The sequence below is a fragment of the Odocoileus virginianus genome, chromosome 1, assembly GCF_023699985.2.
Source record: "Odocoileus virginianus isolate 20LAN1187 ecotype Illinois chromosome 1, Ovbor_1.2, whole genome shotgun sequence".
NCBI classification, from domain to species: domain Eukaryota; kingdom Metazoa; phylum Chordata; class Mammalia; order Artiodactyla; family Cervidae; genus Odocoileus; species Odocoileus virginianus.
Genome location: NC_069674.1, coordinates 23,771,474 through 23,795,699, shown reverse-complemented (window position 1 = coordinate 23,795,699; position 24,226 = coordinate 23,771,474). Strand labels below are relative to the sequence as shown.

General features: G+C 36.4%; 1 protein-coding gene across 11 annotated transcripts in view; it reads right to left on the bottom strand.

The window, feature by feature from the left end:
• CEP41 (centrosomal protein 41) overlaps positions 1 to 24,226 on the bottom strand; it is a 48,154-nt gene that overhangs the window by 7,170 nt on the left and 16,758 nt on the right. For 2 of the 11 annotated variants that reach the window (XM_070465792.1, XM_070465802.1), the window contains exons 3-8: positions 11,840 to 11,887; positions 11,722 to 11,751; positions 7,559 to 7,620; positions 6,263 to 6,332; positions 4,277 to 4,318; positions 343 to 487 (exon numbers count right to left, since the gene is read on the bottom strand). In XM_070465792.1, the coding sequence (XP_070321893.1) occupies positions 343 to 487; positions 4,277 to 4,318; positions 6,263 to 6,332; positions 7,559 to 7,620; positions 11,722 to 11,751; positions 11,840 to 11,887 (397 nt within the window). The other 9 variants (XM_070465806.1, XM_020880687.2, XM_070465817.1 and 6 more) reach the window with 8 other exon arrangements.

Here is a 24,226-nt window from a genome sequence, read left to right as displayed (position 1 = left end):
CTGCAGCAGACAGAAAAGGAGGGGGGGGGATCATACTCTCTGAGTCAAAAGACAGTGGTTGTAAAACTGAGTCCTAATAGCAAACTTGCATATAGGAAAGCTCAGAAGAAAGGGGTTGAGGAGTGAAAATTAATGCTTTCCTATCAATATATGCTTGCATTAACTAAGAATGCTGTGAAAAGCTTCAGGAGGTGGCATTTATATAGAGAGAAAATCAAATGGCTGGGATGAAAATGTGGGATTTCATGATGCCAACCTGTTTCTAAGGTAATTAAATCATTGACATGGTATGTAGATTAATGAAGGTAAAATGCAGTGAAAACATGAATCTGATAAGAGCACCTCTGAAGAGTTGAGCGGCTAAAGTCCCCAGCTCCCTCACTGTTTATGAACTGGACGGGGCTTGGCGACTGCTCCCCAGGGCTCCCATTCCCGTTGGTCTTGGCAGTGATTTCGGCATCAGGCTCTGAAGTTGCAGAATCATTGTCTAAAATTTGCAAATGAATAAATAAATAAATTTAACCTCAGAATTTGTATTTACTTGTTAGGTAGTTCCACTGAAAGTAGGTGGAAAAAGGAACGCATACAATCATTATTAAATTGTTCTCTAACTTCTAACATACAGATTCTCAAACTGTAGCTTGTGGACCCCAGGAGTCCCCAAGACCCTTTTTCAGGGGATCTGAAAGGTGAAAACTATTTTCATAATACTATGGTGTTATTTGTCTTTTTTACCATGCTGATATTTGCACTGAGGGTAAACATGGCAGCAACATTTTTTAAAAAGTCCCTGATAAAGTAGTAATCATAATTTTTATTAAATGTCCTCCCTAAACAACACACCTTTAAATATTCTGTGTGATGAAATGGGGGAATTCACACACAACAAATTTGCTACATACCAACATCCCATTGGTGTTTCAAGGGAAAGTATGTATGGGATTCGTACTGCTTTTGCCTTGAACTCCACTTTTATGTGGAAGAAAAACTGACATATAAACTATAGTTATTTAGATTTGTGCATTTGGCAGATATTTTCTAAAAGATGATCTAAGTGAATTTCTCATTTCAAGGAAAACAACCAATGGTATTTGTTGCAATGATTAAATTTTAAACAAGAATAGAATTTTGGAAGCTATTTGCCACCAAGAGCTTGACTTCTTTACCATCTTAATGACTTTTCTGATAAGATGGGTGTTGAGGTTAATAAATGTGACTTTTTGATATTGTGTAATGAAATTTGTCAACATTTGGAAGATAACTCTTAACTCAGTGAAAGTAGTGAAAATTAAAGTTGCTCAGTTGTGTCCAACTCTTTGCGACCCCATGGACTATACAGTCCAGGGAATTCTCCAGGTCAGAATACTGGAGCGGGTAGCCTTTCCCTTCTCCAGGGTCTTCCCAACCCAGGGATTGAACCCAGGTCTCCTGCATTGCAGGCAGATTCTTTACCAGCTGAGCCACAAAGGAAGCCCAAGAATACTGGAGTGGGTAGCCTATCCCTTCTCCAGGGGATCTTCCTGACCCAAGAATCTAACCGGGGTCTCCTGCATTGCAGGCGAATTCTTTACCAACTGAGCTATCAGGGAAGCCCTCATCAGTACTTTCCAAATGACCAATGAATGATGTTATAAAACTATGTATGAGTAAAAAATACATTCATACACTGTTTATAATAGCCAGGACATGGAAGCAACCTAGATGCCCATCAGCAGACGAATGAATAAGGAAGCTGTGGTACATATACACCATGGAATATTACTCAGCCATTAAAAAGAATTCATTTGAATCAGTTCTAATGAGATGGATGAAACTGGAGCCCATTATACAGAGTGAAGTAAGCCAGAAAGATAAAGAACATTACAGCATACTAACACATATATATGGAATTTAGAAAGATGGTAATGATAACCCTATATGCAAAACAGAAAAAGAGACACAGATGTACAGAACAGACTTTTGGACTCTGTGGGAGAAGGCAAGGGTGGGATGTTTCGAGAGAACAGCATCGAAACATGTATATTATCTGTGGTGAAACAGATCACCAGCCCAGGTTGGATGCATGAGACAAGTGCTTGGACCTGGTGCACTGGGAAGACCCAGAGGGATCGGGAAGAGAGGGAGGTGGGAGGGGGGGTCGGGATGGGGAACACATGTAACTCCATGGCTGATTCATGTCAATGTATGACAAAACCCACTACAATATTGTAAAGTAATTAGCCTCCAACTAATAAAAATAAATGGAAAAAAAAAAACATTCAGAGTTCGAAACAGACCAATGGGTTCAATGTAACAGGGTATGAAAAGTTCATTGATATGGTTTCAGATTCCACACTACAACCAACCTTTAAGAAGGTACCAGCTATCAAGTTTTGATGTAGTGTCAAAGAAAAATATACATATTATATGAAAGGGCTACTAAAATGTTCTTCCTTTTTTCAGTTACAGATCTGGGTGAGGCCAGATTTTCTTCAGGTTCCTTCAGCCCAAAGAGCATATTGCAACAGACTGAATGCAGAAGGTATGAGATATTTGCTGTCTTCTGTTAAATCAGACATTAACAAGATTACAAAAAGTGTGAAACAATGTTATGCTCCATATATATTTTTGTTTTGGTAACACAGCTATTTTGCATAAAAATATGTTTGCAATGGATTTAGTATTATTATTTTTAAGGTAAATAGCAAATAAATATTCTTAAAATTCTATTTAAAATTTTAATACCCCAAGTATTAATAGATATAATTCACAAAAACCAAAACTCTTTGAGGTCCTCAAAAATTAAGTGTAGAGGAAGACTAATATGAAAAGGTTTGAGAATTTGCTGTTCTAACCAATATAATGAGAGAATAAATAGAAATAAGAAGTGTAGTTATTAAAGAGAATATCAAATTTTAATTTGCGTATGATATAATATACCTAGAGACTTTAAGAGAATCCTATGAGAATAAGGAAAATATTCATAAAAATGTTAGATTTTAAAATTAATCTAGATTTTAAGGTTAATTTAAAAAATAAGCTATTTATAAAATAAATAAATTAAATACTGACAATCAAAATATTTTTTCTATATACCAATTAGAAAATAACATGAAGAACATCTCATTCACGATAACAGCTATAGTTACAAAATATACTCTCCTAGAAAATTAACCTATTAAAGAATGTGAAGGCCCTATAAAAACTGGTAAGTACTTTATAGGTCTTATAAAAATTTTACTTAGGGACATTAAAGAAGACCTGGATGAAGAGAGAGTGACATATTGTGCATATTCCTGACTTAGTGATTAAAGTGAAATGATGTTAATCCTTTCCTAATTTAATTTTCAGCCTTAAGACAAATACCAATGGACTTTTTTTTTAAAAAGCTTAAAAGGATTTTAAAGATGAGAAGAAAAAGGATATATGTATATGTAATTTGGAGAACCTGCCTTTTCAAGTAGTCACATATATTGAAAAGGTAAAGGATCAAAACAATGCAGTAGAACAATGGAAAATTACAAAGAACACAGAAACAAATCCTAGGAGATATAGATATGTATAAATCAATGTATAAATATAAATATATATATAAATCTAATGTATGGTAAAGGTACAAAAACCAGTAGGCAAAGGGAGAACTGTTAAATAAATAGTGCTGGGACAATCTGTCAACTATTTAAAAAAAGGTAACTTAGATAACCTCTTCTTATTTTGGATTTTATGACTCTAAAGCACTAAAATGAAAATACAACAGGCTAATAGATTTAATCATGAAAAAATGCAAACCTCAAAAATGTCAAAAGTCAACACAAAGAAAATTAAAAATCACAAATTAGGGAAAAAAATCCATGACATATGTAAGTGAGAAAAGGTTAATATGCTTAGTTCATTAATATTTTAAAACTAGTTCTTTAGTAAGAAGAAGATTGTATGCACAAAGTAAAAATGCAATCAAGATAAAACTTAACATGGAAAGGAAGCCTTCTTTGCACTCCATAACTGCAGGCTGTCAGGCCCCTTCCCCCAAGGGGACTACCTTCAAATATATGTCTCCTTCCAAAAATGAAACAACTATATATTTTATATATATTTATTTCTCCCCTTCTTACATATCCAGAAAGACACTATTCATACTGCTCTACACTATGGTTTGTTGTTTACTTTTTTTTTTAACTTAATAACGTCAAGTAAAGATTTTTCTCATTTATTTTCAAGGCTATATTGGTTTCCAGTGAATAAAGAGATCATAATCACTTAAAGATTTTACAAATCAGTAAGTAAAAGATGAACATACCATTAGAAAGAAGAAAGGACATGTCCTCAAAAGATGAAATATCTATGACCAACAAACACAGACATGTATGCAAGACTCAATCTCGTTTTCAGATAAATTAAAAATAAAATTATTATATACCATTTTTCATCCATCAAACTGGGAAACATTTACAAAAGTGAGAACTATTCAGCACTGGCTAGGATGGGGAGAAATGGGTCTTCTTATTTGTTCGGTAGGAATACAAACAAGTAGAACCTTTCTGGAGATAATGTGGAATTGGCACTGAGCATCTTAAAAATGGTTCCACCCTTTGACCATCTGCAGCAGTTTATCTTCAGGAAATAAGAACCATACAAAAATTTATGTATTTACATTACAACATTCTCTCATAAAAATGAAAAATCAGAAAAACATTAATGGCCAACAATAGGAGAACAATTAAATAAATAATGGCATATCTAAAGGCTAGACATTATATGACAACACAGCCTTTACAATTGAGCTTTTGAAATCTATTTAATGACATAGCAAAGTTTTCATGATAAAATGTTCAATGAAAACAGCATAGTACAAAACTATATACGAAGAATATGGATTTGGGTGGGGAAAATAGACCAAAATGTTAATAGGGTTTATTAGTTATTTTAATTTTCTTCTTTATATGTTTTTTTAAACAGGTTTCTGATTTTCTAGAAATATATTTTAAAGCAGGGAAAAAATAAATATTATAAAAGGAGTTTTTTTATTCCTTCAAAAACAGCCGATGTGTACACAGATAGTCTGCTCTACAGGCATTCCTGAGTGAGTTGTTATTCTGTATGGAGCACTAAAAACACTAATATTACTCACACATTATGGTGTCCTACTTTACAAGAGCCTATTTTGCTCTGCAAATTTATCTCAGAAGAGAAAATTGCATGTGCCCATATGTCCTGGTGTTGCAATCTCGACAATGAATTAAAGGGCAAAATCCAGGTACTTTATAATAACCAGGTTAAAATTGGGAGTACTCATATGAGGACACTCAATTATCTCTATTACAAAGAGCCCTTATTTCTCTGCAGTGTGAGAGGCATCCATCAAAAGATAAATTCCTGTCTTTTCCAGATTCTCTTTATCCTCCCTAACAAAAACAAGCCCAGGGAAATGACAGTTGAGTTGTACAAACCCAGTGTTCAGACTTCCTGAGAAACTTGTCTTGAAATCAGAAGTCAAATTCCTGGCCTACATCAACCTTAACAAAACACATCCCCTTCAACAAGCAGCCGCATATTGACAGCTGAGGACTTCAGGATGAATAAAGACCTTTGCTCTGTGGATTCTTATCATGATAGTACACCTAGGAGGCTTTCTTTTCAACCTGGTATTTAAGAAAGGAGATCTGCTGCCTATCTGTCTTTCTAGCCTTATCTCATAGCCTTCACTCAGACCCCAGCCAGACTGGGTTATGTGATTCCCAAACACGCTTGGACTTCTCCGTGCCTTTGCTCAGGCTGCTCCTCAGCCTGAGACAGTCTCACCCTTAGCTTGCACCTGTTGAGACTCCACACCCTGAAGGCCACGTGTGCACGTGCACACACGTATGGGCACAGACACACATGTATTGGGGAGGAAAATAATAACAGAAAGACAAGGTTACTCATATGACAGAAATTCATACGACTCCATGTAAGCAGAGCTGTGTCTTTTTCATCTTGGTAGTCTCACAGCACCTAACTCTATGGCCTGTACATATACAGAGAGCAGTAAAAATATTTGTTTAAAAAATTAATTAGTACATTAAACACATTTTAAAAATTTAAGACTAAAAATGTTACAACCAGTAAACCAGACAGCTTTTCTTTTTAAAGAAATAAGAATCAGCAAAGCGCCAGATAGCATTTCTCAGAGAGTCACAATCTAATTACAGACAGATACATCAAAGTCCCTGTGAACACAACAGCACTGGATCCCACAGTCAAACGGTCAATTTGTTATTTCCCCCAAATCCTCAATTCTCATTACCTTCTAGCCTTTGAATCTCCTCAGCTGTCACTTCCAGTGTTTGATCAGATAGGGATGCAACCTGGATGACCTGATAAAAAACAGAATGAAATGTGTTTTGTGTGTATGTTTGTCTTTAAACAGAGGCAATTCTGTTTTTAACAGAAGATGAGGAAATATCAAACATCAAAGATCTCCTGTTTTAAGAAACTGTCAGCGTCCCCAGTTGAAGACTAAATCTCAGGTCTTCTTACTTTGATGGCAGTAATTACATTTTCTTCATTCCAGAAGAAAAAACTTGTTTAAAACATTACACAATAAACTTAAAAGACCAAAAGGATAATATTGGACAAGAAACATAAATAAGAGTTTAAAAATGCCTTCATGTATATTCTAGTTTCAAAATAACATGCTATTTCTTAAAAAATGCATAACAGCATTGTATTAGAAATTATTCATGCAACGAAGAAATAAATGTAATTATGGATATATTGATTACAATGTTGTACAGCCAACACACAGTTTTTAAAGTACTTTTCTGTTGTAGGAAATGATAAATTAGGAGATTGTGATTAATATACACATACTACTACATATAAAATAGATAATTAACAAGGACCTACTGTATAGCACAGGGAACTCAATATTCCATAATAACTTATATGAGAAAAGAATCTGAAACAGAATACATATACATATAATAACTGAGTCACTGTGCTGGACACCTGAAACTAACACAACATTATAAATCAACTACACTCCAATAAACATTTAAAAACTGGTACGTAGAATTCAAATTAAAAAATAAATAAATCACTTTTCACAACTTAGCTAACTAGTCTAACATCCACCTTGAGTTGCACATCACTGGAACCCTTGTTTGGGGGCCAGAGAAACATTTTGTCCATAATTTTCAAATGAAAGAAGAAAGTGACTTTCCTAAAGTAACAAAATAGCCCATGGCAGAAAGACTTGGAAAAAGAGTACAGTCATAGATGGGATATTACCTGCTTTCCACAGAGAAATATGTCCAGGCAATAAAGAACCCAGAATTCTAGATTCTCATTATTAAGATAAATTGACAAGGAAAAGTAAAACTTAAACTACAAATTTGATGATTAAAAAGTAGAATGTATATTTTACTGTATAAAATTCTTTTCAAAGAAAAAAGTTTCATACCAATTAGCCCTCTCATAGGTGAAATATAAAGAAGCAGAAGAAAACCCTCTGCAAACATAACTCAGAGTTGAATTTAGAAATACAGAAAGTAGCACAAATTAGATAGTCTTTACTCCAATGGAAGATCATTAAACTTACCAGCTGGGCAAAAGTTGTTACTTTTAGTCTCTTGAAAAGCTCATCTTTTTTGTATCTATAATCTGCAAAGCAGAACGGGACAAATATTTTTTACAGGTTTATTTTGCTTTCTTGGAGGTAATAATTCTTTCTGGTCATCAAGAAATTTCATCAAGAAATGTACCCCCAAATGGTATATTTTTCCAGTTATTTACATGCATTTCCTTGCATTACCTCACTTGATCCTCAGGATAGCCTCAGAATTAAATGTGGCAGGTATTGTATCATTTTTGCTCTGGCCAAGAGAAGCATCCTACTCCAACTCTAAGCTATCTTTTTGGGTCCAGTGATTTTACCTCTTCCCTTTATTTTTATTGGTCTACAATTTTCCCTACTATGCTGTCTCTACTTTGACCACACTGTATTGCATACATTTTTGTAAGTCCTTTAAATCCTTTTCAGAACAAGCAGGGGATAAATATCTGAATTTTACAAATGAGGACAGAGACCCAGAGAAGCTGAGGTGCCCTAGGTCAAAAGCTGGTAAGACATTTATACCCCACTATTCTATCTCTGTCCTAGAAAGAGAATAATTATTCCTGAGGTTACAAACTATGCTAGAAACAGAGGATGACCCTTTTTTCCTGGAGTACATTATTGGGCACAAACTTACGACTGGTCCTGATAATCTCTTGTATCAATTTTCCTTCAACTTTACCTCAATAAAAATTAACTTACTGCAGTTTTGCAATAGGAAAAAGTTCTGGAGATCTATTGTGCAACAAAGTAAATACACTTAACAGTACTGAACTGTACACTGAAAAAGGTTACAGTGGTAAATCTTGTACTGTGGGTTTTTTTAAAACCAAACTTAGAAAAAAAAAGAAAAGTCAACTGGAAACATCAATATTTACTCAGTGCTATCTTTACAATTCTGAGACATAACTCAAACTTTTGCATTTGTTTGTGTTAATAATTCTTCACATATTAAACAGTTTTAAGAAATACAGCCAATCTCACTTTATTATTTGTCCCATAGAGGCATGTTAAAAGCTGGCCTCCCTAAACTTTTCTGAAGAAGACTTGCCAATTCTGAAGAGTTTCCAGGATTGAACTCCTGCCCACCCCTACTCTTCACTCCTCTTCTAGGTTTATATATTGGCATCCTTGACTTACTACCTCATTATTTCAGAATTACTGAAGGTTAGCTAGATAATTACTTTAGTCTCATAAACAAAGAATCCTAGCAAAGGAAAGGATTAAAGGTACTTAATATTATTTACTTGGTTATACTAATTATTCCCATCAATTTTCCAAAAAACCAGCACAGACCAGATAGCTACTTTGGAGGATAATGTGAGCATGGTTTACCAAACACCTTGAGACTCAGAGTCAGGAAATGATATTATCTTAAAAACATGCCTTCTCTAAGTACCTCAAGACTCTTTCTGATGAGGAACTCAAGCTTCTCTGTTCTAACAACGTCCTAAAGATAGCAATCTGGCTAAAAATTGATCTTTCTTCCAGGAAATTCTTAAAACAGTTTCTTCTAGATACAACAAGGTAGCAAATCTAGATGCAAAGTAGCTTCTAAAACACATCAGGATGCAGACCTGAATAAGCTGAGCAGAAGCTTGAGAAAGTGCAACTCAACTACAGTATTTCTTTCAGTTGCCACCAACTTGCCCACTCAAAGTCATTTATGCAAATCAAAATGGCAATAAGTCAGCCAATGAAAACAGTCAATAGCTTTCAAAGTAGTTTGCACTGTGGCATTTATCCATTGCTATTCTTTTGGTATAGTTAATGTAGTTGGAAATACTACTCTAGTTCTTCACGTTCTATGTACAAAATACACACATTAAAATCCTCTTTAAATAGAAATCACCTTAAATAAGAACACAGGCGCTGCTGTTTTCTAATCAGCATTTCCAGCATCCTCTCATAAGCACTAGAAATTGCACTGCACATTTGAGCCTGAACTCTACATACCTGGTTCTGGTTTAGAAGGACAGCCATCATGAGGACTTTCTGACATTATTACTGAGATAAAAGATTAAGCTAGACGTTTTACAGTAAGTCTTCAATTTTATAAAAAGGATAACTTGGAAAGCTCTGTCAGTCTGTCCTTGCAAGGGCGAACAGAGCTTTAAGAATGGAGCTTCTGCTACTGTAGCTTCTCCCAGACTCTATAATGGAGACAAACAATCCTAGTTTCAGATGTGTTATCAAGTTTTGCTTCTCCGGTAAGTCTGGAGTCTAACTGTGTCTCTCTCGAGTTACTGGAAGGACAGAGACCTAACTATCTAGGGTGCTTCACTCCGGGCCCAACCAGTGTCATCTAACCACCAGAAGCCAAGAATGGGCTTTGTGAATGGTCAATAGACACAGGGTGTCTATTTTCCCCAGGCAGAGTTGAAAGAATATTCAGATCACAAAGGAATTCTGCGTTTTCAGGGTTCTGTTAAAATGCGTTATTAGCAAAGGGAAGTTGGGCTCACAGTGGAAGACAAATCAAAGGAAGTAACAGGACAAGGTTTGTGATTTCACAGAAAGACATGGCATCTAAGGTAATCTGAGAAAAGGGATGGGTTTGGGGTGTCACAAAACAAGGCAACATTCTCCTCCTTCTGACCCAAAAGAACACCTACAACAGAAGACGGGAAGAGAGAAGGAAATATTTTCCAAGATGTAGATCCCAAACCAGAATCTGAAGTAATTCTAGCTGGAGAATCAGCACAAAGCCTGTGAAACCAGGTGAGAGGAACCTCCTGTCTTACTAAAAGGCAACCCACAGCTCCTAAAGAGGGAAGGTGAAGTGTGCATTTTCAAGGACTCTAACCCACAGGTATTTCTTTTGGGAGATAAGCTCCATTTAAAGTTTATATATCACAGAAACCACATTGTGCTTTTATGAGGAATATTTTAAACAGGGTTTCAGCAAGCTGGGTGGAATAGGACAATTTTTATATGGGACAAATTTTGGTGTGGATGGGTGAGTTTACACTCGGCTACCTATGCTTAGGAGGTGAAAAAGGCTACAAACCAGAACAGAAGCAGGCCAGTTGAATTTTGCTCACAGTGGATGAATTAAGGATGACAACAATAAAGTTTAGGTGAGTAAACAAGATTTTTTTCATAGTTTGAAAATGTAATATCCACATATTTATGTATGTAAAGTGGAATATTTTGCAGATACATAGCATTTTAAATATACAGCATAAATGTATAAAGTATAAAATATATAAGAAAAAAAGGATACTGTGACATTACACATTAAAAAACAAATGTCTATAACATCAGTCCTTATAGCTGAATGTAGCAAATAACAGATTCAGCACGGAGCTGCTCCTGAGTCTATGTCTATTGTCTGGGATTTCTAATACTGCAGCAATTCAAAAGGAACAGGAACATTATCAGTTAAATTAAAAGTCCTGCTATGTAAAAACAAAAGTTCTGGTGAATTCCGGATTTGTAATATTTTCTTCCCAGAAGGTATATTTGACCAGAGCCAGGTACTGAACTGCTACCAATCAGAATACCTCTCCACCACCATTAGCTCAATACTGCCGTAGCACAGGGTTCTCCTACTGAAGCTATGAGCAAATCCATCTTGGAAAACAGACGTCCCTGCTTCTCTGATGCTGGCCATGATGTGTACATTTTACATCTGTTTTGGACACAGATTGAAAAATTATGATTTTGTGCAAGCGCAGTGCACTCAGTGACTAGAAGCATATCTTTGGTGAAGATTAGTTTTTTAAAAGGATGTGCATGAAATATGATTTTTAATTAAAAGAAAGCTGACTGCAATGAATTTATAATGCATAACACCACTTTAAGAATAAGCTCTTTCTCACACCTCTAAGTCTTTCATGAATACTGTCGAATTTATACTAAAAAGAATGCTATGAAATAAGATATTATTACTCCTATCTCAGGTACAGAGAAAATAAGAAAATAGCGAAGATTAAGTATCTTGAATACAGATCATAAAAACTGCAGTACAATGAAACTAGAAGCTGGGGTTCTCACTGCTTAACTAGAGATTATTTCATATTCCAACGTTAATATCTCCCATGGGATTTAAGGCAGGCAGAACTCAGACTCAAAGACCACAACCTCAGCAGCTGACCCGATGGTACAGTGTTTCCCACATCCTTCAAGGCATCTGCCATGCTCACCTGACTCCCATAGCTTTGTATGCAAGTCACCTGTAGAATATGGTTAGGATCGTTAATAACCAACTTACAGAGCCACTATAGGGTTCCATTACCCCACACCATAAATAGTGTTACTCACTTTTTTTGATCTCTTCTAGCTTCTCAATGTATTTAGTCATACTGTTACCTAAAAAGAGAAGGATTTTAGATATGCTTTTAATGGAAGAAAATGAGGTCTGAGCCTTCCCATCCTGTTTTTACAGAACTGCAGTAGACAAATGGATCAGACATAGTAAATAGTCTTCAGGATTATACGGCATTATTAAAAGATAAGGAATCCAGGGAAATGTTTTGGTCAAATGTGTTAAGCTGAGGTGCACACCCAATAAATATTAAGAAGTCCCCCCAGGCACTACAAATGATCACTTTATGTAATTTTTTTTCTTTCCAAGTTAAGCCTTTCATCCTCCATTCATTCGCCCTGTAAGCTTTTTTTGTGGGGAAGGTATGCAGAGGAAAAGAAGCAACAACCTCTGAATGTCTAAAATGAGCTGCTGTGCCTGGCCAAGTAACCCTTTCCTCTTCGCTTAATCTTTGTGGTTTCCTTCTCTTCCCTGAACTTGGTCTTCCACTATTCATGCTGATACTGCAGCCTGAACTAGACCACACAGTCTGTACACCAGTATTCACCATGGATTTGATTTGCTGAGAAATAACAGCAGATCCTCAGCACTGTGGGGAGTCCCCCACCCTCATGTTTTATGGCTTGGTTCTATAACACTAGGTTCTAGCCAAGGTGGCTTGGAGAGTTTTCATGCATTAAAACTGGGCCAGGATTCTTATGGTTTCCGAATGAACTAAAGTCTGGTTCTCAAGCCAGGGGCTATTATTTTTTACTGAGCATGCTTCGATTTGATTCAATTCAGCACAGCAAGCTCTATCTGGTACCTAACATGTATAGCAAACATAAAAGAACACATTAAAAAGAATTTTTCATTTCTAAAACTGTGCTCCTAACTTTAAAGCCTTGAGAGCAACTAGTCAGTTTCAGTCACAAACTTTGGGTAAAAGAAATGCTTCTGATTAATGGTATGAACTTATGTTTTCAAGCACTGTTCTGAACTTTTCTTCATGTGTAGGTGAGAAGCAGAGAAAGAAAATTCTTTTTCTGAAACCCAAAGCACATTTTCAAAAAACTTACATCACTTGTTATTATTAAATCTATACCATCATGGAATAAAATTTCACTGAGTTAAAACATTCTTTTTTCATCTGACAACACACAGTCCCCAGATCAGAACCGAAGAGCAGGACTGATTCAGTGTGGTCCTGGACCCAGACCGTATCCTTCCAAAAGCTCAGAGACGTGACAGTAGTAGGGCTGCTCAGAAGGCCTGAGGCTTCTCAAGACGGACACTGAGAACACCCCAGGAAAGACCCAAAAAGGACCAAAGACCAAGGCTGGAATCAAATATGATCTTTCCTAGGTTCTTCAGGCTGGAATGAACCTGAGATGTTGACCAGATCTCCACAGTGGAAACCACGAATCCTTCCCAGACTCACAGCCTCTCCTGTGCAATTAACTGTGCCCTTGGGCGGGAACTCAACTGGTCAGTACTCAGCTTAGAAGACAGGGCAAATGGCATGCTCTGCCCTGGCCCACAGTCTTATTCTTAAACGACTTTATAGGAGCTCTGGTTGCATGTTCCCGGGCCCCTTACAGTGCCAGGCTGTTGACGTGCCAGTTAGTTTCTTTTCGTTGGAGAAGCTTCAGGACTCCTTCCAGAACTGTCGAAAAATTGAGGTACAAAAAGGTCCACTGACTTGACTGGAGACATAGCAAGTTAGTAACTAAGTCAAGATTAATATTCCCAACGTCCTGGTTTCTAACATGGCTCACAGAAACACACTGCTTCTCTAGCTGTGCTGTTTTAAAAACATGATTTCACTGTGAGGTAAATATGTAGGAAGTGTTACTTTCTTCATAGTAGCAGGTGGGAACCATTTCATGCTCTCAAATTCCCTGAGGCATGCTATGCATGGGAAATAATAGCCAGCCTTATCATATAGTCTTTATTATTAAAACACTGCATTTCCAGTCTATAGCAGTTTCCACTAACAATGTGTCTAAAATCCACTTCTCAGTCAGTTAACAACATTTTCAGAATATTTACACAGCACTTCATCTTTGTACCAGCAGAGCCTCACAATGACCCTGTGAGGTATGTTTTCATTCCTACTGATTATTTTTTCCACTAAAGGAGAAGGCAGAGAAACAAAGTCTTTTGCAGAGGTGTACAAATACTTGGCAAAATTAAGAATAAATCTAAGAGTGCTATTGATAAGAAGCTTTTTTCATTATGGCTAATCATTGTTTCCTGTAGGGGGGAAATAAAAGAAAATGGAAGATTTCTGCATTGCTTCAATTGGAGAAATGACTAATCAACACACAAAAAAAATCCCTAAAAATGATTTTAGAAAGTATGAAAAGTAGTATTTTTACCCCACTTCATGTACTGCTTGTATCTTAACTAAGCAGCTCATCTTACTGGATCTAATTTCATCTGAAAACAGCTTTTTGACTACCTTTTAAAAAGAATACAAATGAATCAATTCTATAATTGACTTATTTATAAACATATTTTTACTTTATACAAAAGTAAGGAGGCTAAAAGACTATCAACAGAATTTTTTTAATTGAAATTACACATTACTGCCAGATAAATTTTCCTAGACAAGACTTTGATTAAAAAAGAAAGTCAGTGGCTCCCCACTGCTTACTGACTGAAGTTTAAACTCCTTGTTCTACTGCTGAAGGCGCCAACATCTTACCTACCTCTTCAATCTTGCCTTAATTACTAAACTTGACAAACTCTCTGTGAGTCTTTGGCTCTCTAACATGTCACCTTGCCCACGTAATCATAATAGCTCACCCAGCTGGAAGTGACCTTTCCCTCCTCTGAACTTCTACAGCACTCAGCTTACCACTCAGGGCATTTATCATTGTCCTGCCTTATTTGTGTGTAAGTCGTATCTATCTTATTATACTGAAAGCCTCAAATAACTATTTACGCACACACAGACACACAAACACACACACAGAATACCTTTATCCTTTCCATTGTCTAGTGTTGGAGGCACTCAAAAATATTTGCTAAATGAGAAATACTATGAAGATCTACTAGTTGAAGAATCCTTATAATGGATCATATTATAATGTAAATAATCATACCCTAATTTGCTTTGAGTTTTTGGATGCCTGATTTTCCCTAAGCTATACACAACTTGATTTATATATAGTACATATATGTTACATACTACTTAAATGACCTATATTGTTTCAGGACTCAGGTAACAGAAAGGTAGTATAAGGTGGTATTTGGCCTCTACTTAGTTTATAATTTAAGCTGCAAAAAATATATATATATAAAAAGGCTTTACAAGTGGAATCAAGAGAAAGAGACAACTCAACTATATTGATATTGCTAAGCAAAGATACAGCACAATCAATGAACTGAGGGGCTCATTCATTAGAGTTTTTCCTTTGTTTTCCTATAATGTAATAACCTTATTTGTACTGAGCCAGTAAGAAAAGCAAGTGATTTTGAGCAGCAGTAATCTAAAGTGGTTAAGATTTATAAGGCAGGAACTCAGTTGCTAAGAGACAATTCCACTGCTTTATTTTTCTTCAATATTTCCCTCCTCTATGGAGAAGTTCTTTTGGCTCGGAAGGAGCAGAAAGCGTGAAAAGAGGCACAGAGGTCCTTTGTTAATCTCAATAAGTTATACGAGCGCATAGTGCTTTCTGGTTTGTAAAAGGCTTTCACATACATTTCTTCCTTTGGCGTAAGAAACAGAATTAAATACCAAGTAAAGATGAAGAGTACCTAGTCTGTAATGAGTTTCAGTGCTTAAGATCAAAGCTATTAGCAGATATTCAGGAAAAGCAAAGACTAAGAAGAAAAAAAGGAAATGACTAGTTTGTATAGAGATAAGAAAAGTAAGGTGAATTTAAAAAAATTAAAAAATGGCTAGAAAAGACTGAGTGGAAATAGTCTATGGAATTTTAGAGAGCTAAAGAAATTTGAAATTAGATTGAATATAGATTGAAATGAGAGAATAATGCCAGAAATGAAAGAGTGTAGGAGACTAACAAAGGGAGAGCCCTGTGGTTTGGAAATTGTCCCTTAATCAGCCTGCAGGGCTGCAGGGCAGAAACCCAGAGAGGGTGCTTGAGAATACACAAGGACCCTGCGGTGGCGACTGAACGAAATGCCGGCAGGGATTTCATCGGAAGCATAATCCATTCCGGGCACAGTCTGGCAGTGCTGGGGAGCTGGGAGGATACACTCAGGCACCTATGGAACAAAAGAAATATTTGAAGTTCAAAATAATTCTGATATTTCTAGCCATGGCTATACAATGGTGTTTGAATTTATAAGAGAAGTTAGTGTCAGAAGGACAGAAATACAAGATTATCTTTACCCAGGAAGAAGATATCTGGCTTTGAAGAACTCAGGAGAAGGCGATTTGGGTGAAGATTGGAGATGCCACAAAATTCTTGATTTCTTGGGATTAACTCTGAATTGCTCACTGTTTGGTAAGAAAAGATTAAAGACCCATCTATTTAGCCTAGAAATGAGAAATGCTCATTTGTTCCTGTGCCTATTTCTACTGCTCTGACTGCAGAGCTTAAAATCATACCTCAGACAGGAATTCCTTACTTTTACTTGACCTTTAAAGTCAGTCTGGTGTTTTCACAGTCAGGATTCCTCACTCTTTTCACCTTATGGCAGACGTACATAAGTGATGACATTTGGACACAGCACTGAGGTTTGGGTTGTCTCAGGCCCTGACAGCTAGCCAGAGGGCTAAAGAGATCCATATCCTGGCTCATAACCCACAGGCCACTGTACTGAATATACAGAGAGGTAAGTCACACACACAAAAATGAATAGAAAGAAATGAAAATCTTTCCCTTAAATTGACTTTAACATAATTTTTAAAATCCAAAACAAAAAATCAAACACTAGAATTACATTTCTTCCATACTGACATTAAAATACACTGGGTGTCCAGCAATGAAACACACTTTGGCTTTCCAAAGGTATTATAAAACTAGACTTCTGCTTCCAGGAAGATGAGGTAGGATGTACTTTTCTCTATTCCTCCAGCTAAGTACAACAAAATCCCCAGATGACCCACAAAACAGGAGGAAATATCTGCAAATTATCCTTCAGATAAGGGTCTACTATCCAGGGTATATAACAGAACTCCTGTAACTCAACAATAAAAAGAAAAATAACCCAACTAAAAAAAGAAAACAGGCCAAGGATATGAATAGCCATCTCTCCGCAGGAGATGTATAATTGCCAATAAGCACATTAAAAGGTGCTCAACATCATTACTCATTAGGAAAATGCAAATCAAAACCACAATGAAAATACCACTTCACACCCACAAAGATGACTATAATCAAAACAATGGACAACAAGTATTGTTGAGGATGTGGAGGAAAAAAGAGCCCTCCTACACTGCTGGTGGGAATGCAAAGTGCAGCTGCATTGGGACACAGTTTGGCAGTTCCTCAAAAAATTAAACACAGAGTTAACATCTGACCAAGAATTCAACTTCTAGGTATATAACTAAGAGAACTGAAAACATGTTCACACAAAAACATGTATGCTAATGTTTTAGCAGCATTATGGTCAAAAAGCATAAATAAACCAAACTTCTATCAAATGATGAGCAGATACATCAATTGTGGTGCTGTGCTTAGTCGCTCAGTGGTGTCCGACTCTCTGTGACCCATGGGCTGTAGCCCACCAGGCTCCTCTGTCCTTGGGGATTCCCCAGGCAAAAATACTAGAGTGGGTTGCCATGCCCTCCTCCAGGGAATCTTCCCAACTCAGGGGTCAAACCCAGGCCTCCCGCACAGCAGGCAGATTCTTTACCATCTGAGACATCAGGAAGAGCTATATAAAAGAATATTGTTTAGCATTAAAATATTGACACATGCTAGGACAATGATGAACCTTGAAAACATTATGCCAAGTGAAAGAAGTCAGATACAAAGGTCACATGTTGTATGGATTCCATTTTTATGAAATATTCAGAAGAGGCAAAGTCATAGATACAAAACATAGATTGGTGATTACCAGGAACTGGTAAAAGTAAGGCATAGGAAATGACTGCTTTGGGTATGGGGTTTCTTTATGGGATGACAGAAATATTCGGGTGGTGCAAGTGGTAAAGAATCCGCCTGCAAATGCAGGAGATGCAACAGATATGGGCTTGATCCCTGAGTTGGGAAGATTCTCCTGGAGAAGGAAATGGAAACCCACTCCAGTATTATTGCCTGGAAAATCTCATGAACAGAGGAGCCTAGCAGGCTATAGTTGCAGGCTACATGGGGCTGTAAAGAGTCAGACATGACTGAGTGTGCACACAGACACACACACACACACACACACACACACACAGAAATATTCTGCAGTTGATAGTATTGATGGTCTGACAACCTTGTGAATGTTCTAAAAACGTCTGAATTGTACATTTGTAAAGGTTGAATTTTATGGTATGAAAATTATATCTTAATTTAAGAAAACATAACCAGTTAAAAAAAAAAGATTGAATGGAAAAGGAAAATCCTGGATGGGGTAAATTAAGAGTTTGGCCAGAGGGATCGGGTAGAGAGGGAGGTGGGAGGGGGGATTGGGATGGGGAATACATGTAAACCCATGGCTAATTCATGTCAATGTATGACAAAAACCACTACAATACTGTAAAGTAATTAGCCTCCAACTAATAAAAATAAATGAAAAAAAAAGAGTTTGGGATTAGAAGCTACATATTACTATATATAAAACAGATAAACAAGGTCCTACTGTATAGCACAGGCAACTATATTCAATAGCTTATAATAACCTATAATAGGAATCTGAAAAAGAAAATATATTTTATGTATATATACATATATGTATAAAACTGAGTCATTGCTATACACTAGAAACTAACATGACATTATAAATCAGCTATACTTAAAATTTTTAAAAATACTGGACATTATATATAAAACAAACATAAGAAGACTCTGATAGGTGGAGTGAGGAAGGCAGATTGGCTAGGGACTTTGGGACCTGAGCAATGACATAATGGTTGAGCTACCTGGGTGTGTGTGTGTTTGGTTTTTGTCTCATTACCCTCAACTTGGAGCTGAAAAAGCCAGAAATCCAAAAATACCAACAGATGAGAAAATTCCTAACAAAAATCTGCTATCTCCAGCCAAAGGACAGCAAGACAGAATACTATCAGATAATAACTGCCTTATTCCAGTTGCATTCCACAGAAAAGCTATGTCTTACCCTTACCTGCCCACAAAGGCCAGATGGAGAATCTTGATTTTCATCTTTGTTGGGCTGTGATGAGATGCTATCAGAGTACCAAAATGGGGGATGAAGAGGCTGGGGCTGAAAATGTACTCAAAGATACAACTGCTGAAACCTTTTCAAGTTTGTTTTCAGTCCCTGGTGGCTCAGACGGTAAAGAATCTGCCTGCAATCTGGGAGACCCAGGTTTGATGCCTGGGTTGGGAAGATCTGGAGAAGGGAATGGCAGTCTACTGCAGTATTCTTGCCTGGAGAATTCCGTGGACAGAGGCTGCAGTCCATGGGGTTGCAGAGTCAGACACACCCGAGAGACTAACACTTTCAATAATAGAAGGAAATAGTATTTGGTGTTTACTCCAAGGAAATCCACAGCAAGATGTTATCATAGTCAAACTTCTGAAAACTAAAGAAAGAAATCTTGAAAGCAGCAACAGAAGAATGACACCTGACCCATCTGGGAAAAACAGTTTGAATAACAGGAGATTTCTCATCAAAAATCAGGTGTCCAGAAGAAAGTGGCACAATATTTTTCAAGTGCTGGAAGGAAAGAACTGTCAACTGGAATCCTATACGAAGAGAAGATACCCTTTAGGAAAGAAAAGAAATCAAGACATTCTCATTAAGGAAAACTAAGAGAAACTGTTACCAGTAGACCTATCCTAAAGAATGGTTAAACGAAGCTCTCTAATTAGAAAGGAAAAGATAAAAGAAGGTATCTCAGAATATCATGAAAAAAAGAATTCACTAAGCAAAACTATGCCTCTTTTCAAGTACCCATGGAACACATACCAAGATAGATCATATCCTAGACAATAAAATAAACATCAATACATTTTAAAAAATAATATATACAGAGTACATTCTCTAACCACAGTGGTATCAAACTGGAAGTCATTAACAGAAAGATAACAGGAAAATCTCCAAATACTTGTAACTAAATAACATACTTCTAAATAGTCCATGGGTCAAAGAAAAAGTCTTAAGAGAGGTAAAAAGATACACTGACGTGAATGAAAATGAAAATTCAACATATAAAGGTTTTTGAGACACAGCTATTAATCAGTGCTGAGAGAAATCTGTATTACTAACTATATGCATTAAAAAGAAGAAAAGTCTTAAATCAATAATCTAAATGCCTACCTCAAGAATCTAGAAACAAGAGCAAAAGAAACCCAAAGCAAGCAGAAGAAAGGAAATAATAAAGAGAAAAACCAATAAAATTTAAAACAGAAAACACAGAGAAAATTGATGAAACCAAAAGCTAGTTCTTTGAAAAGATCAATAAAATGGATAAATCTGTAGTGAAGAAAAAAAAGGCACAAATTACCAATGTCAGTAATGAAACAGAGGCTTCACTTCAGACATTACAGATATCAGAAGGATAACAAGGAAATGCTACAAACAACTCTATGCACATAAATCTGAAAACTTGGATGAAATGTACTAATTCCTCAAAAAACACAAACCCACAACTCATCTAACATGAAACAAACAATTTGAATATCCCCTTAATTATTAAAAAATTAAATTCAAAATTTTAAAACTCTCAAAAAAGAAGTCTCCAGACACAACAGTTTTATTGGAGAATGTTTAAGAAAGAATTGACACTAATAATACACAATCTCTTCCAGAAAAACAGAACAGGAGGGAATACTTCCCAACTCATTTTATGAGACCAGTATTATAACAATACTTAAACCAGACAAAGACAATCCAAAACACAAACCCAAACTACAACCAATGTCCCTCATGAATATAGACACAAAAATCTTTAATGAAATAATAAATAGAATTCAGTAATATATAATAAGAATTATTATACCATGATTAAGTGAGGTTTATTCAATAAATGCAAAACTAGTACAATATTTAAAAATCAGTACAAGTAATCCACTATATTATCAAGATAAAGAAAAAATACATATGATTATATCAATTGGGGTAGTAAAAAGTATTCAATAAAATTCAATTGTCATTCAGGATTAAAACTCTCAGAAAAATAGAACAGGAGGAAACCCCCTCAACCTGATACAGCTAACATTATCCTTAATGATGAAAGACAATGATTTCCCTCTAAGTCTGGGGTAAAGATAAGGATGTTTGCTCCAATCACTCTCATTTAACATAGTTCTGCCAGTTCTGACCAGTGCAATAAGGCAATAAAAGGAAATAAACACATGTAGACTGGAAAGGAAAAAATAAAACTCTTTTTTTTAGATGACATGATTGTCTACATAGAAAAGCCCAAGGAATCTACCAAAAACTCCTCCCTTACCTAATAAGTACTTTTAGCAACGTCTCTGGATACAAGTTAAATACACAAAATTAAGCTGTGTTTCTATATGCTAGCAATGAAAACATGGACACTGAAATTTAAAAATACAATACCATTTAAAATTGCCCAGAAAAAGAGAAATATTTATCTGTAAATCCAAAAAAAACATGTATAGGATTTATATGCTGAAAACTGTACAATGCTGATGAAAGAAACAAAGAGTGAAGTATATGGAGAGAAATAGCATATTAATGGAATGTAAGACTCAACATAGTAAGGTGTCAATTTTCCCCAAATTGATAAGACAGGTTGAGTGAAATTCCTATCAAATGTATAGCAATATTTTTAAAGTGTAAATAAGATTATTCTACCAGTTTACATGGAAAGGCAAAGGAATTAGAGTAGCTAAAGTAATTTTGTAAAGAAAAATAAAGTGGGAATACTCCATCTAACCAATATCCAATTTACTATATACAGCTACGGTAATCAAGACTGTCGTATTGGCAGAGGGATAGACACAAAAATCAATGGAACAGAATACAGAAACCAGAAATAGATCCACATAAATATGCCCACTGGCTTTCGACAAAGGTGAACATACAATTCAAAATGCAACCTTTTAAACAAATGGTGCTAGAGAAATTGGGCATCCACAAGCAAAAGTTAATCTCAACCTAAGTTGCACATCTTATACAAAAATTACCTCAAAATGTATCATGGACTTACATAGAAACCTAAAATACATAACTTTTAGAAAAAATTATGATAGAAAATCTTTGAGATCTAGGTTAGGCAAAGCGTTCTTAGGCCAGACAACAAAAGCAGGATCCATAAAAGGAAATACTGATATCCTGGATTTTACTCAGATTAAAAACTTTTGCTCTTTGAAAGACCCTGTTAGGAGGATAAAAAGACAGGCTACAGACTGGCAGAAACTATTTGCAAACCATGTATCCAACAAAGGACTAGTAGCTAGGATATATAAAGAACACTCAAAACTCAACAACTAAAAAGCAAGCAATCCAATTAGAACATGGGCAAAAAACAAACATTTCAGCGAAGATAAAATACAGATATACAGATGGCAAATAAGCACACAAAGAGATATTCAACATCATAAGTCATTAGAGAAATGCAAAACACAAGGGCAATGATATGCTACTATCTATCAGAATGGCTAAAATTAAAAATGGCAACACCACCAAATGCTAAGGATATGGAAAAACTGGATCACACTGCTGATGGGAGTGTAAAATGGTCCAGTCACTCTGGAAAACAGTTCGGCAGTTTCTTAAAACACTACAAATGCAACTGCCAAACAACCTAGTAACTGTACTTCTGGGCACTAATCCCGGAGAAATGAAGGCTTATTTTCACACAAAAATCTGTATACAAATGTTTACAGCACATTTACTTGTAACAGTCAAAAAGGGGAAACGATTCAACTGTCCTTCAACAGGAAAATGATTAAACTTGCGACTCTCTGTGATCCCATGGATAGTAGCCCACCAGGCTCCTCTGTCCATGGAACTTCCCAGGCAAGAATACTGGAGAGGGTTGCCATTTCCTTCTTCAGGGGATCTTCCCAACCCAGGGATCGAACCTCGGTCTCCTGCGCTGCAGGGAGCTGCTGCTGCTAAGTCGCTTCAGTTGGGTCCGACTCTGTGTGACCCCATAGACGGCAGCCCACCAGTCTCCACCGTTCCTGGGATTCTCCAGGCAAGAACACTGGAGTGGGTTGCCATTTCCTTCTCCAATGCATGAAAGTTAAAAGTGAAAGTGAAGTCGCTCAGTCGTGTCCAACTCTTAGCGACCCCATGGACTGCAGCCTACCAGGCTCCTCTGTTCATGGGATTTTCCAGGCAAGAGTACTGGAGTGGGGTGCCATTGCCTTCTCCACACTGCAGGGAGACTCTTTACCATCTGAGTCACCACTCAGGAATAAAAAGGGATGAACTACTAATACATGCAACAACCTGGTTAAATCTCCAGGGAACTTCCTGAGGGAAAAATCCCGTCAAAGTTATATACTGTATGATTCCATCTATATAGAAGTTGTGAAATGACAAAATTATAGAAGTGGAGAGCAGATTGGTGGGAGCCAGGGGTTAAGGAGCAGGTGAGGGTGGAAAGTGAATATGAAGCATCCTTGTGGTCACGGAGAAAAGTTCTATATCCAGACTCTATCTATCAATGTCAGTATCTTGGTTGGGGTAGTGCAGTATAGTTTTGCAAGATGTTACTATAGGAAACTAGGTAAAGTACATGGAATCTCTGTTTTACTTCTTACCATTCCATGTGAATCAACAATGACCTCAAAAGCCCAGATGGTAGAGAATCTACCTGCAATGCAGGAGACCTGGGTTCGACCCCTGGGTTGGGAAGATCCCCTGGAGAAGGGAAGGGCAACCCACTCTAGTATTCTTGCTGGAGAATTCCAGGCAAGAATGGACAGAGGAGCCTGGTGGGCTACTGTCCATGTGGTCACAAAGAGTCGGACACAACTTAGTGACTACCACTATCTACTGACACTAACAAGTTTAATTAACAAAAACACTAGATTAAAAAATCTCAGAATATACAAGGATATAGGCAATTACTTTGTATTATAAAAAGAAGATACAAACATCTCAATTTCTAAAAAGCTGAATTATTTTCAGGTATCATAATTGAGTCAAACTTTGGTTATGAGTTGAGGAACTGAAGAGAAAGAAATCGGTTTTCATTCACAAAACACAATTCAATTTCCAGGAGGGAAAAAAAGACATTATAAACAAATCTATATAGCTGAAAAACATCTCAGCTCTTACAAATTTTAATTTTAAGAAGGCATTAAGCAGTCTTTAAAACATTATCTGTACCT